Below are 16,705 nucleotides of genomic sequence, written 5' to 3'. Positions count from 1 at the left end.
TATCCCCAGCCTCTCCTCCCCGGGTTGCTTCCTGGTCCATACCCTTCCTGAGGCTCCTCTGCTCCAACCCTTACTGTCCTCCAGCTCCCCAACCCTCCCCATCCGTACTTTCCTGGCCACAAACCCTTCCCTAGCCTCTCACTGCTACCACAACCCTGGGCCTTCATTTCATTCCCCGACCTGCTCAAGCTCCCAATATTTTCAACCTGCCCATTGCCCTCATCTCACTTCCTACCCTTGGCTGCCTCCCCGCCCATACCCTGTAATCGTAGGTGGCATCAGGGTTCTCATCACAGGCGATGACCTCGGGGGCCATCCAGTAGGGGGTCCCGATGAACGTGTTCCGCCTGCCCACAGTGCGGTCCAGCTGTGCGCTCACCCCGAAATCCACTGGGAGGGCAGAGGCAAAGGCCATGACGGAATGCTGCACCTGCGGCCCACTCTGGGCTGTTCTGTGCTAGCCCCACCCAGCCACCTCTTCACCCCATCAGCATCCATCCCAAAGGCCCTGACCTAGTCTTCCTGTGTCTGGGGGAGAAACTAGGGTGAAAGGATCAAGGGACAGCATTCCAGGCAGAAGGGGCCAAACAAGCCCATCTCCCCAGAGGGGCTGGCGCAGCACCCGGACACACCAGGGAGCACACAAAAAGCTTCTCCAGTGGTTTTCAGCAGAAGGCGGGGAGCAAATCCCCCAGCCCGTAGACAGGTGGACTTGAGCAACTAGAGGGAATGAACAAATGGGACCCCAACTCCGTGCTAGAGGTCAGAAGGCGTCAGCGTACCTAGCTTGACCTCGGCATTCTCTGTCAGCAGCACGTTCTGCCCCTTGATGTCTCGGTGGATCACCTTGTGGGCGTGGAGATGGGCCAGACCCTGGGGCAGGAGGGGTGGGGGGAAGTATTCTTGGTGTTAGAGGACAAGGATGTGAGTCGAGGGGCCGGGGAGGCACCTGGCTGGGCTGGGCTGGGGGAGCTGTCCCTCTCCACCTGGGAGCCAGGAGCCCAGGTAAAGGCTCAGCTTTGAGGGGAGTGTCCTCAGACTGGAGGATCCAGCTGCAGGGCCCCAAGCTAAGGGCAGAGCTGGGAACCAGAGGCGCGGGGTCCCTCTGAGGGTTCTCCACCCGCACTCGCATCAGGCCATCTGTTCCTTCAAGGGGGCACAGTTCCAGCTCCTTCCCTGTGAGTGCAGGGAAGGCCTGCTTCCAGGGAGATGGGAGGAGGAGGCAGGGAGGGACCTGGCGCTCACCCGGAGAATCTCCCTGCAGATGTAGGCTATACAGTCCTCCTTCAGGGCGTTCCCTTTTGTGTTCTTCACCAAGTCAGTTACAGAACCAGCACCACAGAACTCCATCACCAGCTATGGTCCCCGGGAGGCACCGGAGGGAAAAGTATCTGTCAGGCAAGGCCTCCTTCCCGTGCCAGGCCCCTGGGGAAGACTGGAGTCCTTGGGTCAGAATTGGTATGAGCTGGAGAGCAGGGGCCATGAGACCCCTAGTAAAAGCCACAGAACTTGGTAAGATTAGGAGAGAAAGGGGAAGGAGACACAGCTGGGAGACACAGGGCAGGTGGGCTGAAGGAGGTGATGGTCTGGGCCAGAAGAGGACCCCAGGGAACCCCTGAACTTGCAGACAGAATGACATAGGTTTGTGCATTTTCCCTGTTTAAGGGGCCAAAGCTTCCATCAGATCCTCACTGGGACCCATAAAGCCCAAACAGTGAGTGAAGAGCCACTGCTCCAGAGCAGGTGTCCGGCAATCTATGGCCAAGAGGCTGAGCATGATTTTTACATTTTTAAATGGCTGAAATAAAAATCAAAGAAGAATCACATGAAATTGACATCTTAGCATCTTAAATAAAGCTCTTTGGAGTCAAGGGACATTCCTGTTTTCATCTCTGCATTGTCTAAGGCTGAGCTGAATAGTTGTTAGAAGCTTATGACCTGCAGAGCCCCAAATATTTACCGTCTGGCCCTTCAAAGGAAAGGCTGGCCAACCCTTGAGAGAGACAAAAAAGGGACTCAGAGTCAGCAAGTCCCAAGGTCTGCTAGAGAGACAAGACAGAGCTCAGGGGCTACCAGAGAGCTGCAGAAGGGAAACTGAGGCTTCAGCACAAAGTCTGTAAACAGGCCAAGCAGAGGCCGGGAAATGAGAAGAACTCCGGCCAGCCGGCACCTCTAAGGACTCAGAGCAGAGGCCAAACAAATCCCGGGGGATCAGTACGCCTGTCCAAATGTTTTCATTGTATGTTTCCTACAAGCTGCATCCCATGCAAAAAAAAAGGCAGCCTGAGGTACCTATATTTGCATATGCCAAAGAGGTAATTTGCACATCTGGGGCGCCCCTCCCATAGCTGGAGGGGAGGATGGGGTCCACAAGGGGGCGCCGGGTCACTACTGCTCAGCTTCTAGCCCTTAATAATCTCCCACTACACACAGCGGGTTGGGGTGTGTCTCTCCCCACCCAAAAAAGACTAAGTGCCTTGGAGGCAGGGTCCACAACTCATGATTATCTGTGCAGGGTACACAGAGGGCGCTCAGTAAGTACTTGTCTAACAACTGCTGGGAGGGGGACCTGGTCTGAGGGCCAGTCCCCCAGCCATGGCTGTGTTCCCTGCTGCCCTCTCCTCCGGGCTGGGCTGAGCCCAAGAAAGGGTGAGGCTGGGGAATTAGTGGGCAACAGCGCCCAGGCAGGGAAAGGCGATGACTCTTAGGAATGTTCCGAGCCTGGAGGGAATTTGGGGGAGGCCCCAAAGAGCTAAGCGAGCTGTGGCCGAGTAATTGGAGAGTAATCGTCCTGAGAGGCTTGTGCGCTGTTGGGAGGGGCCCGAGTCTTGCCAAAACCCACACATATTAGATGTGCTGCTTTCCCAGGAGCTGTGCTCAGAGGCAGGAGAACAGATGCATTAACTGGGGCAGGACAGGGGCGCTCCTCACCCAGAGCTGGTCGTCGTTCCCTGGGGGGCTCTTCTTGATGAAGGCCCCATAGTAGGTGGCGATGTTGCGGTGGTGAGAGTATTTTTTCAACATGTTGATCTCCTGTTTGATCTCTTCCTCCTCATCCTACGTGAATAGGGGGAGGTGAACCCTGAGAGTCCCCCCCGCAAGCCCCCTTCTCAACACTCCGACCCTCCCCTGCCCTATACGCGCCTTACCTCCGTGACGTCCATGACTTTGATGGCAGCCAGCTGCCCAGTCTTGACATGCCGACCCTGCAGGACGAAGAGCCAGGCATGGGGGTGGTCAAGTCTGCACTCGGGAGGGGCTTAATTCTGGGAGAGGCCACAATTTTTGGCTGCTTTCTTTCTTAGAAAATGCCCCTGGCTAGACACCTCAGTTTATGAGTCGGTTGTAGGAAAATCACCGCGCCTGGATTCCAAGTGCTAAGCTGGATAAAGACGAAGGGTCTCCTCTCCTGAGACACTCAAGAGGGATGAGGGAGTAACACTTGTGCTTTGTCCCAGCCTCTCTGGCTTAGACAGCCTTGTCTGAGAGCAGCGAGGGAGGGCGCCCTCTCCATCCTCAGACGGAGCAGCATGGAGCTGGGAGAGGCGGCTGGGGGAGGAGGGCTTTGGCTCTCCAGCATCTTCTATGCAAGACAGACTGCCTGGGTCCTCTCCTGATTCACCTCTCTGGACAGGAGGCCTTCCCCAGAATCACCCCCACCCCCAGACACATACACAGGGCTTTTTATTACTGTTAACAGGAGAGAGTAGACAGGGCTGAGATTTTAGGAAACTTGGAGAAACACGGGAGGGCTGACTGCTATGTGGATACCCCACCACCAGTGCGAATGGGAAGAAACTTCTTCTAGAGCGTGTCCCTGCCATTCCCCTTCTGCCCCCCTTATCCTTCCAAAATTCCTAGCAGGAGTCATCTCAGGCTCCAGTAGGAAAGTCTAAGGCTTCCTGGGGAGGAGAAAGGTGTGTGTTGGGGTGGGACTGCCAGCCCAGGGATTATTTTTATCCCCAGCAGTTTTTCACGACCCCCAAGCCCAGAGAAGCAGTGGAACACAGAGCTGCTATTTCCATGGCAACAACTAGGCAAGAGATGGGGTGATTGGGGTGGGGGGGTACACCTGCTTTCCAAAGCTTACAGAAAAGAAGGGTAAGAGGCAGGTGGGTAGTCCCAGTGACCCAGGAAACCCTGGCCCCTGAGACACAGGAGACTCGTGAAGAGGCCGAGTGCCATATCTAGAGCCGAAGCAGCCAGGCGTGTGCTCGGGGGCAGCATCCACCTTGAGTACCACCTCTCTGCTGTGGCTGCCTCCGCCGTGGAGTGTGACCGGTGGTTAGACCATGTGAAGGGCCAGACTGGCCAGGCCAAAAGCCACAGTCCCTGGTCGAGGAAATGCCACTGCTGTGGAGGCGGGGGAGGGAGGAAGCCTCAAAAGCAGAAGGCCTGCGCTCCGGCCCCAGTCCTGCTGCAGGCCGGTCAGGGGAGCTCAAGAAAGTGGGTTCCCCTCTGCTGAGGGTGCCCCCTCTAGGTCCCACCAACCCCGAGTCCTGGGTCTCCTGTGGACTCAGGAGAAGCCAAACCTGTACTTCTGAGCTCAGTCATACATGTCCCCATACCCTTCCCATTGCCTTGCGTGTCCCTGTTCCTCACCCCACCCAGCTCCAGACTGTTCCTGCCACACCCAGGGCTGGTTCTAAGCTCAGAGGTAGAGGCCAGCAAAAACACCCGCCTCTCGCTGCTTCCTTTCCTCCTGACTTTACCCCTTTCCTCTCCCTCCCTGGGCCCCCTCCTTTCCCAGGGCCCGCGGCCCCTGTAATCTCTCCAGCCCCTGTCAAATCTCCAGACCACAGCCCACTCCAGAGAGGCCCATAGGAGAGGGCCCCCTCCCGCCACACCCAGAGCCTCACCTTGTACACCTGTCCGTAGGTGCCATTGCCAACCACCTCTACCAGCTCGAAGATGCCTGCAGGGTCCTGAGGGGGCAGGGGGAGAGAGAGAATGAGGTATCAGCACTTCAGAACAGGAACACGAGCTAGAGGCGGGGGAAGGCTGTTCGACCAGGAGTTGAGAATGACTGTGTTAATGGGGCTGCTGGGGGGCTGATGGAGAGCTGCCCTTTTCCGGGACTGGGTCAGAGTTCATGTTTGGGGAGGGGAAAGCCAGAAGAAGGGGAGAGAAAACAGGGGGCAGAGCCCTGCTGGCTATTTAGACAGGCTGCTGCTTTCAGACTCAGTGACGTGACGACCTCTGAAAGCCTGTGGCCTCATCCGCACGGGGGGACACCTGAGTACCCACCTCTGGGCTGGTGGCAACTTCAAATGGGGCAACGCCCACAAAATGCTTATTAAGTCGGTGCCTGGCACAGGCATGTGCACAGTGAAAGTAAAAGCAGGGATGAGGAAAGCTAGGAGGAGCCAGAGCACACGAGCCAGCCTTCTCCCCTTTCCCAGTCCTGAGCCCAGGGCTCCCAGCATTTGGTGGGGTACAGGGATCCGGAGGAGATGGGGCGATGGAGAGCAGGGAGAGGCGGTGTGAAGGCAGAACTTTCAGTTCCCCTTGTTTGGAGCCAAGTGGTACCAGGAGAGGAGGGGCGAGGGCCCGCAGGGCTCAGACAAACGCCTCCGAAGAGGCTCATGGCCTGCTGGGCTGAGCAGCACAGCTGCAGGGAGGCCACTGGCACCCTCTGGGCAGGGCTCCTTTCTGAGAGAGGGGGATTGGGAGGTGGGGTTGTAGGCCAAGGCCTGCCCGGGGCACCCGGGGCCACAGGCAGGCTCTCCCCCACCTGCAGGATGGAGGGGAGGCACATGCCACTCAGGAAACAAACTCCCCAGCCGACACTTGTGCCTCATTGCCGACAATCCTCAAAGTATATCATATAAAACTCCTTTCTCTCTGATTTTGAAAACCAAGATAGGATTTCTGTAAAAACAACCAAAGAAACTCCCCAAACCAAACAAACCAAAAGAACGCCTCCTCCTTCACCCACTGCAGCAAGGGGACGTGGAAGGTAACCTGGATGGGCTAGAGACCAGGGAGACCCCCGTCTCAGGAACATCCTGGGAGGACCGGAAATGTGGCCTGGTTCCCGGACATCCTCGTCAGAGCCCGTGCCTCCACACTCCGTGACTATGCACTGACTTGTCTGTAAATCCTGGAAGGAAGGGACTGAATCCTCCCTGCTTACTTGCCTGTCCAGCACCTAGCCCAGGGCTTTGCAAGCAGCAGCCTGAAAGAACATTCCAGAAATGGCCAGGTTTGCAGGAGCCTTGACAGAAGCTACAGAGAGAGTCCTTCCACCTGCTCTGAAGGGGCCTGGGCTGGCCAGACCAAGAATTTCCTGGTTCTATGTTCAATTACTTAGCTCCAACTTAAGTTACTAAACAAAACCCTTGAATAGGTCTAAAAATCAGCAGGCCCCACAGGAAAGGGAGAGGGGCTGACAAGAGGTCTGCTTGAACCTGAGAGCTGCAAGGGACCTAGAAGTTATCTTATCTACCTGCAAGTCTAGACTCAGAGGCTTGAAGGGAACTCACTTCCCTGAAAAGTCTCTCCCAGAGAATGGCCTCATCCATCCTGGGGCCTCTACACTCTTAACCATCGGGAAGTCCTTTCTTCCATCTTTTTTTCTGAAATGGACGAAGACAGGAGAAGGACACATGGGCTTGATTTTCTGGTGTTCCTAATCTAAGAGGGGATAAGAGCGGCCTGGCAGAGTCACAATGACACAGCATCGTCACCTCGGATCAACACAAACAGAGGCTGCAACCTGAGCTCCCAGCCTGTCTCCTTAGACTCTGTTTGGGAGGCACCGAGGGATGAAAGGACAGCCTGTGAGGTCAGACACTCACGTTCAGACATGGATTTAATGGTCTCAAGCCTGTTTCCTGACCCCCGGCCAGGCTGACCACACTTATTGAAAGGGTTATTCTGAGAATTAAGCTGAGACTATGCGTGTGACACAGGAGTCCTGGCCCGAAACATCCTCCAGGGAACATGCTCCACGGAGGCCTGGCCCCACTCTGCTTCTCAAGGACAGCACCACCCTCACCCAAGCCCCACCTTGGCAGCATCCCCTCCCCAGTTCCTTCTCCTTTCAAGACGCCCGTGTGTCTCCTCCTCTCCATTCCCAAAGCTGCTACTCCAGGCCCATCCCTCCACCCCCTCCCTCCTGGAGTGCCTGCCTCGCCACCCTGCCTTCTGCCGCTGCCTTCTGCTTCACCTTGCCTTCCTGAGTTTGCTCCTCTACCCAGAAGGGAGTCCAAACACCTCAGCCAGATACTTAAAGTTGCCCCATCATCAGACAACCGCTAAGTACTGCCTGAGTGAGTGTCTACATCGGCCCTGCCCTGGGCCCTAATCTGGGGAGATCTGCCAAGTGACATTGTCTTCTTCCATTTATCCATTAAATATTTATCTATGTGACAAGTTCTCAGTGAGGCACAACCTCACAACCTCACTGGGGATCTCAACCGTGCTGTATGAGAACCACAGACAGCCCCTCAAGGGCCATGTGATTTTACAGACAGGCCAAGCACCCCAGCGTGGACACGTGGACACCCGGTGGTTACGCGCCATGAGAGCAATGGAAGGCACTCCAGCCTGGAGTAGAGGAAAGAGTGCTGGAGAGTGATTTCTAGGGGGACATAGCTATGTGTCCCTGAGCAAGTATTTAACTGTCCAGGGCCTCGTCTTCCTCACACAGCTAAGAGGAAGCTGGACTGGGTGATAAGCCAGCTCTGTGGTTTCAGGGGACAGAATCTGACTCAGGGTGGGAATCTCAGGCAGGCTCCCTGGAAGAGGTAGTGTCTGAGTGGTGACAAGAACTGAAGAGCAGGGAAGGCCAGGCCCTGCTGAGAGACAGCAGCTTGGGTTTGGATGTTAAGTTTCAGATGTTTGGGGATGCACAGAAGTCAGTATCTACCAGGCAGCTAGAAACAAGGGTCTGAGGAGAAAGATTTAAAGACCATTTGTGAGTGTGGGAAATGGTGTTCAGGGTAGGTGCACAGGGAATGAGGACTAGAAGGGCCAAGGCCAGCCCCTGAGGAAGGGCCACGTGCTGCACACGGGCGAGCAGAGGAACAGACACCAGAGGGGAGGTGGTCAGAGGGGACTAAGAAAAGCATCACTGGCCTTAGCACCAAGGGCCCCAATGGGCATCCCTGTGCAGACCCAGTGGTCAGAGTAGATGGCGGGGGCCGGGGAGAGGTGGGGTGATGAGGAAGTGAAGGCTCTGGGGGCAGTACCCTTGCTGGAGAAGTCCGACTTGGAGAGGAAGGGGAAAAGCAGATGACGGCTAGAGGAGGGAGCAAGGTCAGACAAGAGGGTTTTCAAAATAGGGAAGATCTCAAATACTTAAGGGAAGAGGACTAAAAAGCGACTGCTGATTCCTGACAACTTGCTGTTTAATGATATATATGGGTGCATATGTATCTATTTGTGTATAAACTGCATCAGTGGATTACAGCACTGATCAAATACCACAGTGCCATACTCAAGGATTCAGAATGCCCAGAAATACATAATACCACAGTTCAAATATGACTTAATGCATTGATCTGGCTTCAGATGTGGGCCCTTCATATATCTGCCTGTCTGCATGTGTGGCCACCCTCTTTGATGGTGATCTAGAAGGGGCATCCCCAAAGGGAAATGCTCTGCTCCTGGCCTGCCCGCCTGCACAAGGGCACAGCTCTGGAGCCTCCTCCAGCTCTTTGCTTTGGTGCTCAGACTCTGTTCTCAGCAACCTGGTTCTTGTCCAGCCAGCTGCTGGCAGGTGGAAAGGGATGGGGTCAAGGGTACAGGAGACAAATGAAGGAGGGCGAGAGAAGGACAGGAAGAAATGAGACGAGAAGAGTCGCTGCTCTGTCGAGATTAAAGACGAAGATGGGGAGCTCCATGAATACCCAGTGACTCTGACTTAGGTGATTACGTCGGAGGGAAGATTATTTGCTAAGCGGGAGCCTGGAGCCTGAATAAGGCTGGAAAAGCTTGGGAACAGATGCTAGACACGGTGCTTTAGGATATGTGAGAATCCTAGATCCTGCTCGAGATTCCAATTTAGCACTGCAGGTCTGGGGTGAGGAGAGGAATCTGTGTGTTTAGCAGATCCCCTGGGTGATTCCAACGTGGAGGTCAGTGGCCCCTTTCAGAGAGGCTGTGCTGCTTTGGGGAGTTACTAACAGGCGAAAGGAAGCATCAGGGATCTGAAAGGAGGCACAGTGGTAGAGAGCTACTGCTCTCCTACAAGGACACCGCAGCACCCCATCTGCACTGACTCAACTCATGCCCCTTTTATCTATGTCAGGGGCCAGCCCCGCCAAAAGATGACCTCTCCTGTCAGCCAAGTCAAATCCCAAGTGGTGGTGGTGGTCTTTTTTTTTTCTCCAGGAAATCACTAGCCATTCTAGCCCACCACAAGCTATCCAACCAATGAATTTCAACCTCAACTTCACACATTGATCTCATCTATTAAACTCACTGACAAGTTCAACAAGGTTGCAGGATACAAGATCAATATATGAAAACCAACTCTTATTTCTGTATACTACAATTAATGATCCAGAAAGGAAATTCCACTTACAAGAGTATCAGAAAGAATAAATCAAACCAAAGAAGTGTGAGACATGTACACTGAAAACTGTAAAACACTGTTCAAAGAAATGAAAGAAGACCTAGGTAAATGGAAAAACATCCTGCATTTACGGACCAGAAGATTTAGTACTATTAAGATCCACACATTCGGTGTACTTTTATCAAAAAACCAGGGGGCTTTTTTGGGCAGAAATTGATGAGTTTAGCCTAAAAGTCATATGAAAATGCAAAGGACCCAAGAGACAAGATGTCTTTAAAAGGAAGAATGCAGTTAGAGGACTTGCACTGCTCAACTTGAAAACTTACTACAAAGCTACAGCAATCAGAACCATGTGATACTGGCACAATGGCAGACATACAGATCAATAGACTGGAATTGAGAATCCAAAAATAAACTCTTCAATTTGTGGTCAATTGATTTTCAACAAGGGTACCAAGATCATTCAACAGTCTTTTCAACAAACTGGATATCCGTATCTAAAAGAATGAATTTGGACGCTTATGTCATACCATACACAAAAAATTAACCCAAAATGGATCATGGCTCTAAAAAGGTAAGAGCTAAAACAATAAAAAATCAAAAGACAACACAGGAGTTAAGTCTTCATGATCTTGGATCAGGGAATGGTTTCTTACGTATGGTACTGAAAGCATAAGTAACAAAAGACCAAAAAAAAAAAAAGGCAAATTGGACTTCATCAAAGCCTAAAACTGTGTGTTTCACAGAACAGCATCAAGAAAGTGAAAAGACAACCCACAGGATTGGAAAAAACATCTGCAAATTATGTATCAGAGATAAGGGACATGTAGATAAAGGATGTATACCTGACAAGGCAACTGTATACAGAATACTAAAAAAAACTTGAGAATAAAATAACTCCACAATAAAAAGACAAATAATTTTAAAACGGGCAAAGGATCTGAATAGACTTTTCTCCAAAAAAGATACACAGTGGCCAATAACCCCGAGAAAAGATGTTTTATGAGTCACTAGGGAAGTAAGAATCAAAACCACAACAAGAGGCCACTTCACACCCACGAAGACGGCTTTAATCAAAATGACGGATGACAAGCACTGATGAGGACCCAGAGAACTTGGAACCTTCATACACTGCTGGTGGGAAGGTAGAATGGGGCTGTCACTTTGGAAAACAATTTAGCAGTTTCTCAGTTTAACTCTATGTAAAATAGAGTTACCACATGACCCAGCAATTTGACTCCTAGGTAGATACCCAATGCAACTGAAAACACACAAACACACAAAAATCTGTACATAAGATGTTCACAGCAGCTTTATTCATAACAGCTCAGAAGCAGAAACAGCCCAATGTCCATCACTTGATGAATGAATATGATGTATCTATTTATGGATATTCCAATAATGGCATATTCTTTGGCAACAAAAAGGTATGAAGTAATAAGAATACATGCTACAGCCACGGATGAACCTTGAAAACATTACACTAACTAAATGAAAGAATGCAGTAAAAAAAAATCAAACTTCACATATTTACTCCATTTATGTTTAACGTCTGTAATAGGCAAATCCTTAGAGACAGAAAGCAGATCGATCAGTCCTCCTTCAGGGGCTGGGAGGAAGGAATTGTAGTGACTGCTAATGGGTACTGGGTTTTATCTGGGGCTGAAGAAAATGTTCTGAAATTAGACAGTGTTGATAGCAAGTCTGTAAATACACCAAAAACCACTTTAAAATTCTGTGAAAGGGTGAATTTTGTGCTATGTGAATTGCACATCAATAGAACTGTTGTTAAAAATAATAACCCTAAAGCCCCTCTCATACTACTCCATAAATTACTGCTGACAGTGAAAATTGCCACCCTAAGAAAGTTAACCTACTCACATGGAAGGGACCCCTCAAAGTGCTAATAACACATGTGAAAAAGTCCTAAGACAAACACAGACAATGATAAAATATAACTACGTATGTCATTTAGAATTAGGCAACCTGGTTTCTTTTCTTGGCTCTGTTGCTAACAGGCTGTATGTTTGTGGGCAAGTCACTTAACCTCTCTGGATTCCCTTTCAATGAGAAACCTTTCTGGTTCTGTCTCTATGATTTTTTTTTTCCTTTGGCCATGCCACGCAGCATGTAAGATCTTAGTTCCCCGACCAGAGATTGAACCGGCATGCCCTGCACTGGAAGCATGAAGTCTTAGTGGCTGGACTGACAGGGGAGTCCCCATAACCATGAGATTTTAAATGCTCAGGTCCACATTACACAAAGCTGCCAACCTGATGACTATGTATTACTTCCTTACCATGTGCCAGGAGTTGTGTTAGGCTCTGGAAGAAAGTTGAGTAAAATGGGGCAGTCCCTGCTGTAACAGTGTTCTGACGGGGAAGGCAGACACTAAACAACTCTGCAGTTCTGTGGTTGCTCTCTTGTGATCCCCCAGACTTGGGCAATCAGGCAAGGGCGACAATAAGGACGACGGCTGGGGCCTAACAGCCTTCCCAGGACTCTCTGAGCAAGGATGCTCTTATCTGTCCCATCCCTGTGCCTCTTACCTTGGCCACCTCATGAGACATCTCCCACGTTCTCGGTCTCGGAGTGCTCTCTCATTGCCCACCCTCCCCACATCCCTGTAATAATTAAACAGCTAGCAGATTCTCAGCATTTTCTTTGGTCCTGGTACTGCTGAGTGCTTGAGAAGTATAATCTCATAGCAAACTGTAAGGTAGATGTTACTGGCATATTTATTTTACAGAGAAGGAATATTAGAGCAATTAAATGACATGCCCAGGGTTACACACAGCCAGGAAGCAGAGGAGCCCAGGTCTGCCCTCAGAATTCGACTTCCAGGACTGATCAAAGTTCTTGTTGCCTAAGGGACCCTGTTTTCAACCATGTGGTTCCTTTTTTACCCCAGTCATAGCTCATGAGTCCAAAAGATGGGCTCCTGACCCAAGGGTAGCCAGTCTGAAACCAAGAGAAAAGATGAATGAGGGAAAATTTCCCTCTAGGCCATTCCAACTAAAACCCAGAGGAAAGACACCAGGAAGGTACCTGGGGAGTCAGGGTGGCAGAGGTTGTTGTGAGCAGAGAGGCTGGCTGAGAACAGAACAGAGTGGAGGGAGAGGGAAGTGGGGGGACAGGGGACGGACTGGTGCTCGCTGTGCCTGGTTTTACCACGACTCAGAATCACCCTACAGTTCTAGCTCCAAGAAACTGGCTGTGCTGCACACTGTTCATGTGCTCAGGCTGCAGTGAGATTCGGATCCTTAAAGTAAATCAAAATCAACATGATAGTAGTACTACCAATTAATTTAATCCCACAAAATTCCACAACACTGATACTATTATGATTCCCACTTTACACATGATGGAAATAGAGGCTTGGTGAAGGCAAATAACTTGCTCAAAGTCAAATGGCTAATGAAGTGGCAGCGCCAGCATTTGAATGCACATAGCCTGGCTCCAGAGTCTCTGCTGCAACTTCTTGTATCCAGCCTCACTTGAGAGCTCCCTTGCAACTAAACAAGCTGGACCATAATCTCATTATTTAACTTTTCGCATGGTTATGTCTCATCTCCCGAAGTAGAAGAGATGCTCTTTCAGGGCAGGAACCACAATCAGGTGGTACCCGGTTGCCACCTGGTATGAGAGCTCTACAGAGTTGCACAGATGTGGGCGCCCAAATGTTTTATTATATTACCTGGGCAGCTCTCTCTGTCATATGCAAAATCACTTTTGTTGAATCGTGAGCATGTGGAGTAACAGTCTGTGGCTACTTTTACTCACAAGGGTTTATGTTACTAAGTGTTTCCTGAAAGGGAAAGTGCAAGTCAGTTTCTCAGTCATGTACAGCTCTTTGCAACCCCATGGACTGTAGCCCGCCAGATTCCTCTATCCATGGAATTCTCCAGACAAGAACACTGGAGGGGGTTGCCATTCCCTTCTCCAGGGGATCTTCCTGATTCAGGGCCTGAACCTGGGTTTCCTGCATTGCAGGCAGATTCTTTACCGTCTGAGCCACCAGGTCTTCAGTTGGTGGAGAGGTTGTGGAAGGCAGCAAAAGTGTTCGGATCAGTTACTGAAGAGCGGGGCTGTGAGACACCTGGCAGACCCCCTCATCCAGGTCAAAAACTGCCAGGGAGACATTACACGGCACCGGCCTTCATGCTGCATGATGCCATCTGTGATTTGTAACTGTATGCGTTCGGGTATGAAGACAGCAGTGATGTTATCTGCAGTAACTCTGCGCCTCCAGGCACAATTCAAGGGATGGCATTCCACACGCCACCTTTCATCCCGACCCACACGTGCACTCACGTAGTGACATGCCGCTCACGCAGGACACTGCCCTTGCATGATTCGGGCATCAGCTGGTGCCAATTCCTGTTTTCCTCACAGCACCAGCTGTGTTTCTAAGTACCTGTGAGGTGCTCAGATGCTTGTTGATTTAACCTTTAAATGCCAGCAGAGCAAGGAGGAGGTGGGTTTGGTTGAGGACAGCTTTCTGGAAGAAGTGGAAGATAAAGAGCTGGGGGGGAGGGAAGAGGCACCAAGCTGGATGGATAGAGAGGAGACCCCTGGGGTAGGCAAGGGGCAGCAGGAATGGGCCATCCCTTCAGACTCCTCTGTCTTCAGTTCCCCTCTCATGATTTCCAGTGTGTCAGTCTGCCCAGCTGTAGCCCAAGACTTCCTGAAGGCACTGCCGGATGCTTCAGCCAGCATTTGGCACAGGCTGTGTGCTCGATAAAAGTTAGCTAAATGTGGATTGGGCATAGGGCCCTGATCCTTCCCAAGGTGCCTACCTGTACCTTCACTGGGGGCTCTGCTTACTGCTGGGACCGGTCAGGAGAGAACTGGGCACAAACTGGGGAGCTTTCTCCCTTGCTCTGCTGATCCTCAAGGGGCTCCCTGGACTGACCTCGCCCCCGGCCCCAGCTCATATCTGGAGAAAGGACAAGGAGAAGATGGCGACAGAGCTCTCACAAACAGCAAGGCAGTTACTCTGAGGCCTGGGGACCAGTACTGACTGGCATTCTCCTCTTCCTTCTCTGAAAACCAAGGAATCGTTTGGTGAAAAATGAAGGTGGTGACTATTTCCCAAGAGAAAATGCAGAAGAGCTTATGCATCCATGTTTGAGGCCTGGCTAGGATGGGGTGGCAGGCAGCAAGAGCTGAAGCTCAAGGATGAAGGAGCCATGAGGCTCGGCTGCAAGACACAGGAGAGAAGGAGCGTCCCGACTGCTCCCTCACAGTTGGCGTGCAGGTGCCCAGAAATCCACAGGAGAGGTCTGGAGTCACAGGGGAATCCAGGATGAAGGGCAGGTGACAGAAAGGTAAAAGCTGGCCATCCCCTCAGGTTTGGGGTCAACGTTTCCTGAAGTGGCCCAGAGCTGGCAGGTTGAACCCTGGCCTCGGCGCTGCTCTGACCACGTGCCTCCCTGCGCTGCTGTTTCAATATCATCCACCTCCGAGCAGGGAGTCACGTGTGTGGTGTCTGCTCTGCATAGAGATGAAATCCCCCAAGGGGGACAGGGGTTCCCGAAGTACTTTAATAAATGCAAACTGTTAGCGTCAATATTTGCAGCATCTTTTTAAACTGCCTGCCAAAGAGTGCCTTCTTAAACCTTGGCTCTACCTTCGAGGAGCTTATAAATCAAGATGCCAGAATGGAGAATTAACATGCTGAGAAGAGTTACATACACTGAAGGCTCAGGGATAATGCTGCTTGTGAGGCAACTGCCGGAGAAGCCGGTAGGAGTGGCAAATCTGACCCCTACTTTTTTGCTGACCCACGAATCGGACAGAGTTTTCAGAGCTGCAAGGGTCTGTCCCTTCCAGGAGATTCTAGGAGGCTGCTGGAATGGTAGAAAGCACCAGGACTCTGAAGTTTGGGGAGGGCTGAGAATCCTTGGGAAAGACACCAGGGGAGGTCCGGTCTCTCCTGCACTTCAGGCCCTGCTGTGATTACTCACTGGGATATGCCCTGGCACGTCCTCCTGCTGCAACTGCTGTGGCTCCCTAACCTAGGCGAGGCGCCATCCCACCCACCGCTCCACACGGGAGCAGTGCCAGGAGGCGGGGCTGCCCCCGGGCTGGGGGAAAGGAGGACAAGTGTGGGCCTCAGCCCCACCTCCCCTGTCGCCAAGCACACCAGGACTCCACAGAGGACCAGAGGCTCAGAAGCCTGTGATGTCCATGGAGGATGGGGAAAAGAACCACAGGGCCACTCAGGAAAGAGAATGGGAACTTGCGGTCCCCAGAGGGGACCGACAAGAGCTGGCCTGATGGAGGCTGCGGCCAAACCACCCTCTCGCCTGGAAGAGCAGGCTGCCAGGGCCTGTGGAGCCTCTGTTTATCTGGTGCTGAGACTAGGCTGGGCTGAGAGGGCCTCCCACCCTCCCTCCCTGAAGAAAACAATAGGCCTGTTTTCCTGAGCTCTTCCTGTGACCCAGCAGGCCCTCAGGAAAAGGAAGAGGGGGGCACAGGCAGGGCTGGCACCAAGGCACAGCCTGGAGGAGGGGGCCTTCAGTCTCCTAGCAGCTCACCAAGGCCTTGAAGCCACCCCTACATGCCAACCATCCAAGCGCTAAACCACTGACTGCCGTGCAAATGCAGCTTCAAACCCTGTCCCTCGTACCACGACCAACCAGATCACCTAAGCCCCTGCTATTGGAGCCCCCACTGGGAAGGGGCCAGGCGGGGGTGGGAGGGGGCGTCAGACAGGTTTCCCCAGTAGCTTGAAGCCCACAGGGATGCAGCCACAATTGGCGCTGGCAGGGGCTTGGGGGCGGGGGCGGCTGTCCTGGTGGAGAGATGTCCTTCAGTTAGCTGTAAGCAACTGAAGGATGTGTGTGCGTGTTCGCCTATGAGAAGAGATACAGGAGGGTGTGTGTTTGGGGAAAGGACGGGTGTTAAGAGGCGGCGAATGGGAGTGGATGTGTGGGTTGCGGTGGGTGGCAGGAGGTTTCCTCAGGAAGCTTCGTCCCCAAGCACAGAAAGCAGACACAGCCCCAAGGACCCAGCAGGTCCAGACGCCTGCCTGTGTCAACAGGAGGAGGCCCTCCGAGGCCTGAGTCAGTCTCATCCCGCCCCCCACCCGCCAATGACCCAGGAAGTGTGCTGTGTTACCCCCATTCCTACACCAAGGGCTCAGTGTGGAAAGTGGGCCCAAGGCCAAAGCATGAG

General features: G+C 52.2%; 1 protein-coding gene across 21 annotated transcripts in view; it reads right to left on the bottom strand.

Moving 5' to 3' along the window:
• MINK1 (misshapen like kinase 1) overlaps window positions 1-16,705 on the bottom strand; it is a 46,473-nt gene that overhangs the window by 11,453 nt on the left and 18,315 nt on the right. For 20 of the 21 annotated variants that reach the window (XR_005721593.1, XM_040243606.1, XM_040243614.1 and 17 more), the window contains exons 2-7: window positions 4,860-4,925; window positions 3,150-3,206; window positions 2,932-3,057; window positions 1,246-1,356; window positions 783-873; window positions 260-390 (exon numbers count right to left, since the gene is read on the bottom strand). Coding sequence is in view for 20 of the 21 variants with exons in the window: in XM_040243606.1 (XP_040099540.1) it covers window positions 260-390; window positions 783-873; window positions 1,246-1,356; window positions 2,932-3,057; window positions 3,150-3,206; window positions 4,860-4,925 (582 nt within the window). In the remaining variant the exon portion in view is untranslated. Of the gene's footprint in view, window positions 1-259; window positions 391-782; window positions 874-1,245; window positions 1,357-2,931; window positions 3,058-3,149; window positions 3,207-4,859; window positions 4,952-16,705 lie in introns of those variants that run through there. The other variant, XM_040243627.1, reaches the window with a different exon arrangement.

This window comes from Oryx dammah, unplaced genomic scaffold (genome assembly GCF_014754425.2).
Source record: "Oryx dammah isolate SB20612 unplaced genomic scaffold, SCBI_Odam_1.1 HiC_scaffold_8, whole genome shotgun sequence".
Taxonomy (NCBI): domain Eukaryota; kingdom Metazoa; phylum Chordata; class Mammalia; order Artiodactyla; family Bovidae; genus Oryx; species Oryx dammah.
Note: the sequence above shows the minus strand (reverse complement) of the source record. Positions and strands in the feature narration are given on the sequence as shown.